At 34.4% G+C, this 13795-nt stretch overlaps 3 protein-coding genes across 3 annotated transcripts; all 3 read left to right on the top strand.

The window, feature by feature from the left end:
- Positions 1-418: 418 nt before the first annotated feature.
- Positions 419-2575, top strand: LOC133331350 (NPC intracellular cholesterol transporter 2-like). The gene is made up of 3 exons (XM_061539747.1): positions 419-469; positions 2082-2192; positions 2271-2575. The coding sequence occupies exons 1-3, from the start codon at positions 433-435 to the stop codon at positions 2573-2575; spliced, it is 453 nt and encodes a 150-aa protein (XP_061395731.1). The 5' UTR covers positions 419-432.
- Positions 2576-6542: 3967 nt separating this feature from the next.
- On the top strand, positions 6543-9158 carry LOC133331348 (NPC intracellular cholesterol transporter 2 homolog a-like). Its single transcript, XM_061539745.1, has 3 exons — positions 6543-6612; positions 8665-8775; positions 8854-9158. The coding sequence occupies exons 1-3, from the start codon at positions 6543-6545 to the stop codon at positions 9156-9158; spliced, it is 486 nt and encodes a 161-aa protein (XP_061395729.1).
- A 3203-nt stretch (positions 9159-12361) lies between these two features.
- LOC133331349 (NPC intracellular cholesterol transporter 2-like) lies at positions 12362-13414 on the top strand. Its single transcript, XM_061539746.1, has 3 exons — positions 12362-12431; positions 12916-13026; positions 13110-13414. The coding sequence occupies exons 1-3, from the start codon at positions 12362-12364 to the stop codon at positions 13412-13414; spliced, it is 486 nt and encodes a 161-aa protein (XP_061395730.1).
- Positions 13415-13795: the final 381 nt, after the last annotated feature.

The raw sequence follows: 13795 nt of genomic DNA, 5'->3' as shown, positions 1-13795 counted from the left end.
TGTATGTACTGAAACACATCCAATCGATGACACTTCGACATAGATTTGTCTGAGAAAATCCTAAGAAATTTTATTGGGAATATGAACAGTAGTCCCACGTTATCTTATCGCGAAATCGAAATATTTTGGTGCTAATATGTTTCTGTATTTGTTTTTGTATGTACTGAAACACTTCCAATCGATGACTCTTCGAATTTTCGAACACCTGTTACGGTTATTTAATATTAAAATTCTATTTGATACTAAGCCCACCAACAATATCAGATGACAATTTTTGATTAGGAAAAAAGTAGCACCAGTGCAAATTATAAAAATATTGTTGGTGGTCTTAAAAGAAACAGTCTAATTTGAAGACATTCGGAATAAACGTTCGGGAAAAAAGTTAATTCAAAAATCGAAATGAAATACGTTATTTTGACCATCGTTGCCTTAATGATTGCCGGTATTGGTGCCACCGATGTTAAGGAATGTAAGTTCAAAGTGCCGATTTTTAAGAAATGTGATTCAATCGATATAGCTGGTAGTCTCCAAATAAATTAATTTAAAAAACCACAACTAGAGGTCAGGTGGTCTTTAAGAAAATTTATTTAAACAAAACAGGCCTAGAGGTCAGGTGGTCTTTAAGAAAATTTATTTAAACAAAACAGGCCTAGAGGTCAGGTGGCCTCTAAGAAAATTTATTTAAAAAACCACGCCTAGAGGTCAGGTGGTCTCTCAGAAAAAGTGTTTAAAAAATCCACTCCTAGAGGTCAGGTGGTCCTTAAGAAAATTTATTTCAAAAATCCACTCTTAGAGGTCAGGTGGTCTCTAAGAAAATTTGTTTAAAAATCCACTCTTAGAGGTCAGGTGGTCTCTAAGAAAAAGGTATTTAAAAAAACCACTCTTAGAGGTCAGGTGGTCTCTAAGAAAATTTATTTAAAAAATCCACGCCTAGATATCAGGTGGTCCTTAAGAAAATTAATTTAAAAAATTCACGCCTAGATCAGGTGGTCCTTAAGAAAATTTATTTAAAAAATCCACGCCTAGATATCAGGTGGTCCTTAAGAAAATTTACTTAAAAAATCCACGCCTAGATATCAGGTGGTCCTTGAGAAAATTTACTTAAAAAATCCACGCATAGATATCAGGTGGTCCTTAAGAAAATTTACTTAAAAAATCCACGCCTAGATATCAGGTGGTCCTTGAGAAAATTTACTTAAAAAATCCACGCATAAATATCAGGTGGTCCTTAAGAAAATTTATTTAAAAAATCCACGCCTAGATATCAGGTGGTCCTTAGGAAAATTTATTTAAAAAATCCACGCCTAGATATCAGGTGGTCCTTAAGAAAATTTATTTAAAAAATCCACGCCTAGATATCAGGTGGTCCTTAAGAAAATTTATTAAAAAAAAACCACGCCTAGAGGTCAGGTGGTGTCTAAGAAAATTTATTTAAAAAAATCCACGCCTAGAGGTCAGGTAGTCTCTAAGAAAATTTATTAAAAAAACCACGCCTAGAGGTCAGGTGGTGTCTAAGAAAATTTATATAAAAAACCACGCCTAGAGTTCAAGTGGTCTCTAAGAAAAAGGTATTAAAAAAAACCACGCCTAGAGGTCAGGTGGTGTCTAAGAAAATTTAGTAAAAAAATCCACGCCAGAGGTCAGGCGGTGTCTAAGAAAATTTATTAAAAAAAATCCACGCCTAGAGGTCAGGTGGTCTCTAAGAAAATTTAAAGACAAAAGAAAATTTATTAAAAAAATCCACGCCTAGAGGTCAGGTGGTCTTTAAGAAAATTTATTTTAAAAACTCCACATCTATAATGCTGGTTGTCACTAAGATAATTTATTAAAAAAATATAAATTTTACTTAAAAAAAATCCACGAGTAAGTGTTGGTGGTCTCTAGAGGATTTATTTAAAAAATTCACTCCTATATTGCTGGTGGTTTCTAAGATTTTTTTTTATCCAAGCCTTATGGCCTCTAGGAAAAAATATCAACGGCAATAACTCATCGACGACAATCCTTAAATCACGCCTATATACCTCAGCTGTCCCTTAAGAAAATATACTTTAACATTTATGAACACATCTTTCTATTTCCAGGCAAAAAAGGTCAACCCTTCCCCCTTGGTGTGGAAGTAGTCGGATGTGAACAAATGCCATGTGACATTGTCAAGGGTACCACAATCGTTATGTATGTCCATTTCGTTGGAAGTAAGTACGAAAATTTTCAAAAATTCTTGCCCATCCCTAACTAATCCCCTGTTTTCCAATTTTTTGTTCGCCATTTAGCCAAGGATAATATTCGTGAATTGAATGCTGTTGTCCATGCCACCACCTTGGGCATCACGGTACCCTATGAATTACCCAAAGAAGTGGCCAGTGTTTGTGATAATCTTATGTATGGTGCCATCTGTCCAATTGATAAGACTGAAGATGTCGTTTACAAGTTTAACTTCTTTGTTGAATCTACATATCCTGAGATTCCTGTCGGTATACAAATTTCTTTGATAGATGCCGAAGGCGATTCTATTGCCTGTTTTGTCTGCAACATTAAGGTGAAGAAGGGTGCCACCAAACCTTTATTATTGGAATAATTAAATAACATTGGAATCTTTGTAAATAATTGTAGTTTACATTCGTTTAAAGGCTGTGTATACTTTTGTTTAATAAATAAAAAGTAAATAAATCCTGCAGTGATTAATTTAGGCTTCAGTGTGGCATTTGTTATCCCAAGCAAAAAAACTAAGAGAACTGATGAGGATTTTGTGGCGAAGTCCGAAACTATAGTCTTCTCTGCCTTTCCCGAAAGTAATCAATGTGACCATAAACCACTTTAAAAATAAAAATGTTTGGTTTTTATTTTTTAAAACAACAAGAAAGGGATTGAGCTGACTTACCTAAAAAAATATTTAGCCTTTGTTAAAAAAATATTTATGAATAACATTTCGATATAATGGATCCATATTGAATATAATTATTTTTTATTTATTTATTTTTTTTTTTTTTTTTTTGTGGTCAATTCGATTTGGTAATTGCTTTGTTTAACCTTTAACCACCATTACCTAGGAATGATATCGGTGGTTGAAACTATGTTAGCGAAGTGTTACCTGTAATGGTAATGCCGTACTTTTTGAGCACTGCATTACCATCGGCAAGGTTGCATTCTACAAGCGGCAGGGTTGCATTTTATATTCTTTTATAGTAATGTGATGGTTGTTTTAAGAAATTAAACATTTTGAAATCCTTCATAAACATATCTAGGCATGGATTTTTAAAGAATTTTTTAAAGCCTCCATAAACTTATCAAGGCGTGGATTTTTTATAAATTTTTAAAGTCTCTATAAACTTATCTAGGCGTGGATTTTTTACAAATTTTTAAAGTCTTCATAAACTTATCTAGGCGAGGATTTTTAAAGAATTTTTTAAAGCCTTCATAAACTTATCTAGGCATGCATTTTTAAAGACTGTTTTAAAGCCTCCATAAAGGTCTCTAGGCGTGGATTTTTAAAGAATTCTTTAATGCCTTCATAAACTTATCTAGGCGTGGATTTTTAAAGACTGTTTTAAAGCTTCCATGAATGTCTCTAGGCGTGGATTTTTAAAGACCGTTTTAAAGCTTCCATGAATGTCTCTAGGCGTGGATTTTTACAGACTGTTTTAAAGCTTCCATGAATGTCTCTAGGCGTGGATTTTTAAAGACTGTTTTAAAGCTTCCATGAATGTCTCTAGGCGTGGATTTTTAAAGACTGTTTTAAAAGGTTTCTAGGCGTGGATTTTTAAAGACTTTTTTTAAAGCCTCCATGAATGTCTATAGGCGTGGATTTTTTAAGACTGTTTTAAAGCCTCCATAAAGGTCTCTAGGAGTGGATTTTTAAAGAATGTTTTAAAGCCACCATAAAAGTCTCTTAGATTGGATTTTTAAAGACTGTTTTAAAGCCTCCATAAAGGTCTCTTAGATTGGATTTTTTAAGACTGTTTTAAAGCCTCCATAAAGGTCTCTAGGAGTGGATTTTTAAAGACTGTTTTAAAGCCTTCTGTTTAGGCGGGGGGTTTGGTCTACTCCTCGCTGTGGTGATGTTTGTGCGTGGTTGGGGGGTGATCAATGTATTAACTCAAGGGAGCGGGGTGAAACGACAACGAGAGCTCCCAAGCAGTTAATGGTGTAAATGGAAAAGAAAAGGTTCAAAGAAATAAAACACAAGAAAGTATTAGTTAAATTATTCTAATTATCTTGGATTTATTGGTGGTATTCTTTTCCTTATTATTGTCGTTTAACCTCCTTAGAGTTAACTGGTCGTCTAACCGTAGAAGTAACGTCTACGCGTTATTAACAGGTCTCAGCGCCGCCACCATAAATTACAAGAGGTAATTTATTTGTTGTTTTAAGAAAAGAATACCACCAATAAACCAAGTCTTTTATTAAGATTATTAAACTAATCATTCTTGCGTTTTATTTCTTTCGAACTTTCTTTTCTTTACCATACGCCATTAACTGCTTGGGAGTTCTCTTGTTGTCGCCTGCACCCCGCTCCCTTGAGTAAATACATTGAACACCCCAACCACACACACACCACCACGGCGAGGAGTAGACCAAACCCCTCGCCTCAACACCTTCATTAAAGGTATCTAGGCGTGGATTTTTAAAGACTGTTTTAAAGCCTCCATAAAGGTCTCTAGGAGTGCATTTTTAAAGACTGTTTTAAAGCCTTCATTAAAGGTATCTAGGCGTGGATTTTTAAAGACTGTTTTAAAGCCCCCATTAAAGGTCTCTAGGCGTGGATTTTTAAAGACTGTTTTAAAGCCTCCATAAAGCTCTCTAGGTGTGGATTTTTAAAGACTGTTTTAAAGCCTCCATAAAGCTCTCTAGGAGTGGATTTTTAAAGACTGTTTTAAAGCCACCATAAAGGTCTATTAGATTGGATTTTTAAAGACTGTTTTAAAGCCTCCATAAAGGTCTCTAGGCGTGGATTTTTAAAGACTGTTTTAAAGCCACCATAAAGGTCTCTTAGATTGGATTTTTAAAGACTGTTTTAAAGCCTCCATAAAGCTCTCTAGGCGTGGATTTTTAAAGACTGTTTTAAAGCCTCCATAAAGGTTTCTAGGCGTGGATTTTTAAAGACTGTTTTAAAGCCTCCATAAAGGTCTCTAGGCGTGGATTTTTAAAGACTGTTTTAAAGCCTCCATAAAGGTCTCTAGACGTGGATTTTTAAAGACTGTTTTAAAGCCTTCATAAAGGTCTCTAGACGTGGATTTTTAAAGACTGTTTTAAAGCCTCCATAAAGGTCTCTAAACGTGGATTTTTAAAGACTGTTTTAAAGCCTCCATAAAGGTCTCTAGGCGTGGATTTTTAAAGACTGTTTTAAAGCCTCCATAAAGGTCTCTAGGCGTGGATTTTTAAAGACTGTTTTAAAGCCTCCATAAAGGTCTCTAGGCGTGGATTTTTAAAGACTGTTTTAAAGCCTCCTTTAAAGGTATCTAGGTCTCTACGCCCATGATTCGTCATGAATACAATCAATTCATTTTCCAATGTCGAATATAAATAGAAATCAACATGTCTATGACTAAAATGTTCTACCCTACATTATCGCAAAACAAGGGGGGGTTTGGCGCATTGATATTGAAATCGTAAATTATTAAATAGATTACTAATGTATTTTACTAAACGACACCACTCTACTAATTGGAATCAAGTACCCTATAACATTATCTTATCAAAAACTAATTGAGATTGCAGTTGTCCATGTTCCCTATATACCCTAGGTATATTAAACTTTCAATTATGGCCATTTTGAACACCTGTCCCCAGGTAATAACAAGAAGTTCAACAATCACTTCACTCCACTGACTTTCGCTGACAATTATTTGTTTTGGCAATAAATTCGAAATACAATAAATAGTTCTTCTTCTTATTTGATTATAAATTAACGTAGTTGTCTGAGAAAATCCTAAGACATTTTATTGGGAATTATGAACAGTAGCCCCACGTTATCTTATCGCGAGATCGAAATATTTTGTAGCTAATATGTTTCTGTATTTGTTTTTGTATGTACTGAAACACATCCAATCGATGACACTTCGACATAGATTTGTCTGAGAAAATCCTAAGACATTTTATTGGGAATTATGAACAGTAGCCCCACGTTATCTTATCGCGAGATCGAAATATTTTGTAGCTAATATGTTTCTGTATTTGTTTTTGTATGTACTGAAACACATCCAATCGATGACACTTCGACATAGATTTGTCTGAGAAAATCCTAAGAAATTTTATTGGGAATATGAACAGTAGTCCCACGTTATCTTATCGCTAGATCGAAATATTTTGGTGCTAATATGTTTCTGTATTTGTTTTTGTATGTACTGAAACACTTCCAATCCGTGACTCTTCGAATTTTCGAACACCTGTTAAGGTTATTTAATACTAAAATTCTATTTTTGATTAGGAAAAAAAGTAGCACCAGTGCAAATTATAAAAATGTTGTTGATGGTGTTAAATGAAACAGTCTAATTTGAAGACATTCGGAATAAACGTTCGGGGAAAAAGTTAATACAAAAATCGAAATGAAATACGTTATTTTGACCATCGTTGCCTTAATGATTGCCGGTATTGGTGCCACCGATGTTAAGGAATGTAAGTTCAAAGTGCCGATTTTCTAAATGAAGTGATTCAATCGATATAACTGGTAGTCTCCAAATAAATTAATTTAAAAAAACACGCCCAGAGGACAGGTGGTCTCTAAGAAAAAGGTATTTAAAAAAACCACGCCTAGAGGTCAGGTGGTGTCTACGAAAAAGGTATTTAAAAAAAAACACGCCTAGAGGTCAGGTGGTGTCTAAGAAAATTTATTTCAAAAATTCACGCCTAGAGGTCAGGTGGTCTCTAAGAAAATTTTTTTAAAAAATTCACGCCTAGAGGTCAGGTGGTCTCTAAGAAAATTTATTTAAAATATTCACGCCTAGAGGTAAGGTGGTCGCTAAGAAAATTTATTTAAAAAATCCACTCTTAGAGGTCAGGTGGTCTCTAAGAAAAAGGTATTTAAAAAAACCACGCTTAGTGGTCAGGTGGTATCTAAGAAAACTTATTTTATTTTATTGCTGGTGGCCTCTAAAAAAATTTATTTAAAAAAATCCACGCCTAGAGGCCAGGTGATCTCTAAGAAAATTTATTTAAAAAACAGGCCTAGAGGTCAGGTGGTCTCTAAGAAAATTTATTTAAAAACTCCACTCTTAGAGGTCAGGTGGTCTCTACGAAAATTTATTTAAAAAATTCACGCCTAGACGTCAGGTGGTCTCTAAGAAAATTTATTTAAAATATTCACGCCTAGAGGTCAGGTGGTCGCTAAGAAAATTTATTTAAAATATTCACGCCTAGAGGTCAGGTGGTCGCTAAGAAAATTTATTTAAAAAATCCACTCTTAGTGGTCAGGTGATCTCTAAGAAAATTTAAAAACTCCACTCTTAGAGGTCAGGTGGTCTCTACGAAAATTTATTTAAAAAATCCACTCTTTGCGGTCAGGTGGTCTGTAAGAAAATTTATTTAAAAAAACCAAGCCTAGAGTTCAAGTGGTCTCTAAGAAAAAGGTATTTAAATAAACCACGCCTAGAGGTCAGGTGGTCTCTAAGAAAATTTATTTAAAAAAACAGGCCTAGAGGTCAGGTGGTCTCTAAGTAAATTTATTTAAAAAATCCACTCTTAGAGGTCAGGTGGTCTCTACCAAAATTTATTTAAAAAATCCCCTCTTAGAGGTCAGGTGGTCTCTAAGAAATTTTGTTTAAAAAATTCACTCCTAGAGGTCAGGTGGTCTCTAAGAAAAAGGTATTTAAAAAACCACGCCTAGAGGTCAGGTGGTGTCTAAGAAAATTTATTTAAAAAAATAACGCCTAGAGTTCAAGTGGTCTCTAAGAAAAAGGTATTTAAAAAACCACGCCTAGAGGTCAGGTGGTGTCAAAGAAAATGTATTTAAAAAAAGAACGCCTAGAGTTCAAGTGGTCTCTAAGAAAAGGGTATTTAAAAAAACCACGCCTAGAGGTCAGGTGGCGTCTAAGAAAACTTATATTAAAAACTCCACGTCTATATTGCTGGTGGCCTCTAAGAAAATTTATTAAAAAAATCCACGCCTAGAGGTCAGGTGGTCTCTAAGAAAATTTATTTAAAAAAATTCAGGCCTAGAGGTCAGGTGGTCTCTAAGAAAAAGTATTTAAAAAATCCACGCCTTGAGGTCAGGTGCTCTAAGAAAATTAATTTAAAAAATCTACTCATAGAAGTCAGGTGGTCTCTATGAGAAAGTATTTAAAAAAATCCACGCCTAGAGGTATTTAACAAACCACGCCTAGAGGTCTCTATGAAAATTTATTAAAAAAATCCACGCCTAGAGGTGGTCTCTAAGAAAATTTCTTTAAAAAATCAACGCCTAGAGGTCAGGTGGTCTCTAAGAACATTTGTGTAAAAAATCCAGTCCTACAGGTCAGGTGGTCTATAAGAAAATTTATTTAAAAAATTCACGCCCAGAGGTCAGGTGGTTTCTAAGAAAATTGTTTTAAAAATCCACGCCGTGAGGCCTCTAGGAAAAAATATCGACGACAATAACTCCTCGACGACAATCCTTAAATCACGCCTATATACCTCAGCTGTCCCTTACGAAAATTTGCTTTAACATTTATGAACACATCTTTCTATTTCCAGGCAAAAAAGGTCAACCCTTCCCCCTTGATGTGGAAGTAGTCGGATGTGAAGAAATGCCCTGTGACATTGTCAAGGGTACCACAATTGTTATGTATGTCCATTTCGTTGGAAGTAAGTACATAAATTTTCAAAAATTCTTGTCCATCCCTAACTAATCCCTTGTTTACCCTTTTTTTGTTCGCCATTTAGCCAAGGATAATATTCGTGAATTGAATGCTGTTGTCCATGCCACCACCTTGGGCATCACGGTACCCTACGAATTACCCAAAGAGGTGGCCAGTGTTTGTGATAATCTTATGTATGGTGCCATCTGTCCAATTGATAAGACAGAAGATGTCGTTTACAAGTTTAACTTCTATGTTGAATCTACATATCCTGAGATTCCTGTCAGTATCCAAATTTCTTTGATAGATGCCGAAGGCGATTCTATTGCCTGTTTTGTCTGCAACATTAAGGTGAAGAAGGGTGCCACAAAGCCTTTATTATTGGAATAATTTGACAACAATGGAATCTTTGTAAATAATTGTAGTTTTATTTCGTTTTACGACTGTGTATACTTTTGTTGAATAACAAAAATAATCCAAAAATAATTTAGGCTATTACAAAAGAAAAATAAAAATATATATGTAAATATATTTAGCCTAGATTCAGTGTGGCATTTGTTTGTAGGGATGTTTTTGTTTACTTTTTTAGGTAAGCCAGCTCAATTCCTTTCTTTTTGTTTTAAAAAATAAAAGCAACAAGATTTTTATTTTTAAAGTGGGTTATGGTCACATTGATTACTATCGGGAAAGGCAGAGAAGACTATAGTTACGGATTTCGCCACAAAATCCTCATCAGTTCTCTTAGTTTTTTGCTTGGGATAACAAATGCCACATATTAGTGGAGTTTTGACACATGGTTTCAAGTTCGGCCACAACATTTTCTGAGACTTTTAGAGAATTCTCTAGAGGTACTTTGGCTTGACGTTGAGAACGTTGGGGAAGAAGAGTTTTTTTGTTTAGTGGAGTGATACATGACTCCCTGGGACAATTTCCCAAGAAGTCCGAAACTATAGCCTTCTCTGCCTTTCCCGAAAATAATCAATGTGACCATAACCCAATATTAAAAATAAAAATTGTTTGGTTTTTATTTTTTAAAACAACAAGAAAGGGATTGAGCTGACTTACCTAAGAAAAAAAATATTTAGCCTTTGTTAAAAAACAATATTTAGGAATAACATTTCTATATTATGGATCCATATTGAATATAATTATTTTTTATTTATTTATTTTTTTGTGAAATTGCTTTTCGATTCGGGAATTGCTTTGTTTAACTTTTAACCACCATTACCTACGAATATCGGTGGTTGAAACTTTGTTAGCGAAGTGTTACCTGTAATGGTAATGCCGTATTTTTTGAGCACTGTATAACCATCGGCAAAGTTGCATTCTACAAGCGGCAGGGTTGCATTTTATATTCTTTTATAGTAATGTGATGGTTGTATTAACAAATAAGGAATTTTTTAAAGCCCCATAAACTAATCTATGCGTGGATTTTTTACAAATTTTTAAAACCTCTATAAATTTATCTAGGCGTTGATTTTTAAAGAATTTTTAAAGTCTCAATAAATGTATCTAGGCGTCAATTTTTAAAGACATTTTTGAGGCCTCCATAAACTTATCAAGGCATGGATTTTTAAAGACATTTTTGAAGCCTCCATAAACTTATCAAGGTGTGGATTTTTAAAGACATTTTTGAAGCCTCCATAAACTCATCTAGGGGTGGATTTTTAAAGGCATTTTTGAAGCCTCCATAAACTTATCAAGGCGTGGTTAAAGATTGGTTTAATGCCTCCATAAATGTATCTAGGCGTGGATTTTTAAAGACTGTTTTAAAGCCTCCATACTGGTTTTTAGGCGTGGATTTTCAAAGCCTGGTTTAAAGCCTCCATGAGTGTATCTAAGCGTGGATTTTTAAAGACTGTTTTAAAGCCTCCATACTGGTTTTTAGGCGTGGATTTTTAAAGACTGGTTTAAAGCCTCCATGAATGTCTCTAAGCGTGGATTTTTAAAAACTGTTTTAAAGCCTCCTTAAAGGTCTCTAAGCGTGGATGTTTAAAGACTGTTTTAAAGCCTCCACAAATATGTCTAAACGTGGATTTTTAAAGAGAGTTTTGAAGCCTCGATAAAAGTCTCTAGGCGTGGATTTTAAAAAGACTGTTTTAAAGCCTCCATTAAGGTCTCTAGGCGTGGAGTTTTAACGACTATTTTAAAGCCTCTATAAAGGGCTCTAGGCGTGGAGTTTTAATGACTATTTTAAAGCCTCCATAAAGGGCTCTAGGCGTGGGTTTTTAAAGAGTGTTTTAAAACCTCGATAAAAGTCTCTAGGCGTGGATTTTAAAAAAAGAGTGTTTTAAAACATCGATAAAAGTCTCTAGGCGTGGATTTTAAAAAGACTGTTTTAAAGCCTCCATTAAGGTCTCTAGGCGTGGAGTTTTAACGACTATTTTAAAGCCTCCATTAAGGTCTCTAGGCTTGAATTTTTAAAGACGGGTTTAAAACCTCCATAAAGGTCTCTAGGCGTGGATTTTTAAAGACAGTTTTAAAGCCTCCATAAATGTCTCTAGGCGTGGATTTTTAAAGACAGTTTTAAAGCCTCCATAAAGGTCTCTAGACTGTTTTAAAGCCTCCATAAAGGTCTCTAGGCATGGCACTTTTAAAGAGTTTTTATCCAGACATGTAGGGTTCCATTAGAACGATTTGGCTTTGGTTTCAATGTCATAGCCATACACACATGACTCGTCACCGGTTATGACATTTTTGACATAATCTAAATAGTTTATTTCTCTAAACCTATCTCCTCTCATATGAAGGCAATACATCCGTTTTCAAATGCCGAATATAAATAGAAACCCACGTATCTGTGACTAAAATTTTCTTCCGCATATTTTGTTTTATGACGAAAACAAACACCGATTACCGAAACATTAATCATAATTAGGACAAGGTTGGCTCATTGACATTGAAATCGTAAATTTTTTGGATATCTAGAGGTCATATATGTAATTAAGGACCCCATTCCAGCAACTAGAATAATGATATCATTATCTTATAAATTTGTGTTGAAATTCCAATTTCCCCCGTTCCTAGGGTATTAGAGGTATTACTAAATATAATACCATAGGTTTATCAAAATTTTCAATTATGGCTATTTTGAACACCTGTTCAATTATTTATAACAATAAATAGAAAAAAATCACTTCATTGACTTTCGCTGAAAACTATTTGTTTTGGTAATTAAATTCAAATACAAAAAATAGTTCTTCTTCTTCTTTGCTTATAAATTGACGTAGATTTGGAACTTTTATTTGAATTTTATTTGGAATTTTATTTCAAATTGTAAACAGTGGCTGGCGCGTTTTATCTTATCGCAGGACCAAAATATTTTGTTGCTAACATTTGTCTTGACTGAAACACCTGCAATCGATGACTGTTTGAATTATCGAACACCTGTGCAGATTATTAAATATTGATTTTCAATATTCCTACTAAGCCCACCAACAATATCAGGCGATAAGTTTTGATTAGGAAAAAGTGGCGCCCAATGACTTGTATATAAACATTGTTGAAGTTTTGGAAAGGAATAGTCTTATTTGAAATCGTTCGGAATAAATATTCGAGAAAATATTCGTTTAAAAAAATAATAAAAATTCAAAATGAAATTCGTTGCTCTTACCATAGTTGCGCTAATGATTGCCGGTATTGGTGCCACCGATGTTAAGCAATGTAAGTTGCAAGTGTCGATGTTTGAAGTGATTGAAATGAAAGTGAAAAAGTGAGCAGAACGTTTAATAAAAAATCCAAGCTGTGGTGGTCCTTAAAAAATGATTTTAAAAAGCACAGTTGGCCCTTAAGAAAAGATATTTAAAAAAACGGTCCTGCAATATAGGCTTGTTTTAAAAATCCCCACCTATAATGCTGGTGGTCCTTAAGAAAATTTATTAAAAAATCCACGCCTAGATATCAGGTGGTCCTTAAGAAAATTTATTTAAAAAATCCACGCCTAGATATCAGGTGGTCCTTAAGAAAATTTATTTAAAAAATCCACGCCTAGATATCAGGTGGTCCTTAAGAAAATTTATTTAAAAAATCCACGCCTAGATATCAGGTGGTCCTTAAGAAAATTTATTTAAAAAATCCACGCCTAGATATCAGGTGGTCCTTAAGAAAATATTCTTTAACATTTATAACCCCTTCTTTTTATTTCCAGGCAAAAAAGGACAACCCTTACCCCTTAGTGTGGAAGTAGTGGGATGTGAGAACATGCCTTGTGACGTTGTCAAGGGTACCACAGCCGTTATGTATGTCCATTTCGTTGGAAGTAAGTTGTCGACTTTTCATAAGTTCCCACCAATTAAATAATAATCCTTCTAATCCCTTTTTTCCTTTTTGTTCGCCATTTAGCCAAGGATAACATTCGTGAATTGAATGCCGTTGTCCATGCCACCACCTTGGGCATCACTGTGCCCTATGAATTACCCAAAGAGGTGGCCAGTGTTTGTGATAATCTTATGTATGGTGCCACCTGTCCCATCGATAAGACCGAAGATGTCGTCTACGCTTTTAACTTCTATGTTGAATCTTCATATCCTGAGATTTCCGTTGCTGTCCAAGTTTCTTTGGAAGATGCCGAAGGCGATTCTATTGCTTGCTTTGTCTGCAACATTAAGGTGAAGAAGGGTGCCACAAAACCTTTATTATTGGAATAATTTGATAAAATTGGAATCTTCGTAAATAATTGTAGTTTAATTTCGTTTTAAGACTGTTTATATTTTTGTTGAGAAAATAAATTAATCCTGCAGTGATTAGTTGAGGCTATTATAATGAAATAAGCAAATATATTTAGTTAGTCCATCATAAATAAATATATTTTGAAAAACTATGAACAGGTCTATTCATACTTGAATAATAGAATTTTTCTTTTTTGGGGGTTCAATTTTTCCTCGATCCGGAAATTGCTTAACCTGTAATCTCCATTACTTAGGAACGATATCAAAGGTTGAAGCTTGTTTAGCGAGGTATTACTTGTAATGATAGATAATGCAGTGCGTTCTCTGGTCGGCACTACCAGCGTTTTGCAGCATATTAAA

The sequence above is a fragment of the Musca vetustissima genome, unplaced genomic scaffold, assembly GCF_032173495.1.
Source record: "Musca vetustissima isolate MV318-11 ecotype Yass unplaced genomic scaffold, APGP_CSIRO_Mvet_v1 utg28568, whole genome shotgun sequence".
NCBI classification, from domain to species: Eukaryota; Metazoa; Arthropoda; class Insecta; order Diptera; family Muscidae; genus Musca; species Musca vetustissima.
The sequence above is the reverse complement of the archived record's forward strand: the minus strand, read 5'-3'. Positions and strand labels throughout refer to the sequence as shown.

Bases quoted from the DNA above. Each gene is read 5' to 3' on its own strand.
- LOC133331350 (XM_061539747.1), top strand. From the start codon at position 433: ATGATTGCCGGTATTGGTGCCACCGATGTTAAGGAAT. The intron at 470-2,081 runs GTAAGTTCAAAG...TTCTATTTCCAG, and splicing joins TGCCACCGATGTTAAGGAAT to GCAAAAAAGGTCAACCCTTC. The intron at 2,193-2,270 runs GTAAGTACGAAA...TTCGCCATTTAG, and splicing joins GTATGTCCATTTCGTTGGAA to CCAAGGATAATATTCGTGAA.
- LOC133331349 (XM_061539746.1), top strand. From the start codon at position 12,362: ATGAAATTCGTTGCTCTTACCATAGTTGCGCTAATGATTGCCGGTATT. The intron at 12,432-12,915 runs GTAAGTTGCAAG...TTTTATTTCCAG, and splicing joins TGCCACCGATGTTAAGCAAT to GCAAAAAAGGACAACCCTTA. The intron at 13,027-13,109 runs GTAAGTTGTCGA...TTCGCCATTTAG, and splicing joins GTATGTCCATTTCGTTGGAA to CCAAGGATAACATTCGTGAA.
- LOC133331348 (XM_061539745.1), top strand. From the start codon at position 6,543: ATGAAATACGTTATTTTGACCATCGTTGCCTTAATGATTGCCGGTATT. The intron at 6,613-8,664 runs GTAAGTTCAAAG...TTCTATTTCCAG, and splicing joins TGCCACCGATGTTAAGGAAT to GCAAAAAAGGTCAACCCTTC. The intron at 8,776-8,853 runs GTAAGTACATAA...TTCGCCATTTAG, and splicing joins GTATGTCCATTTCGTTGGAA to CCAAGGATAATATTCGTGAA.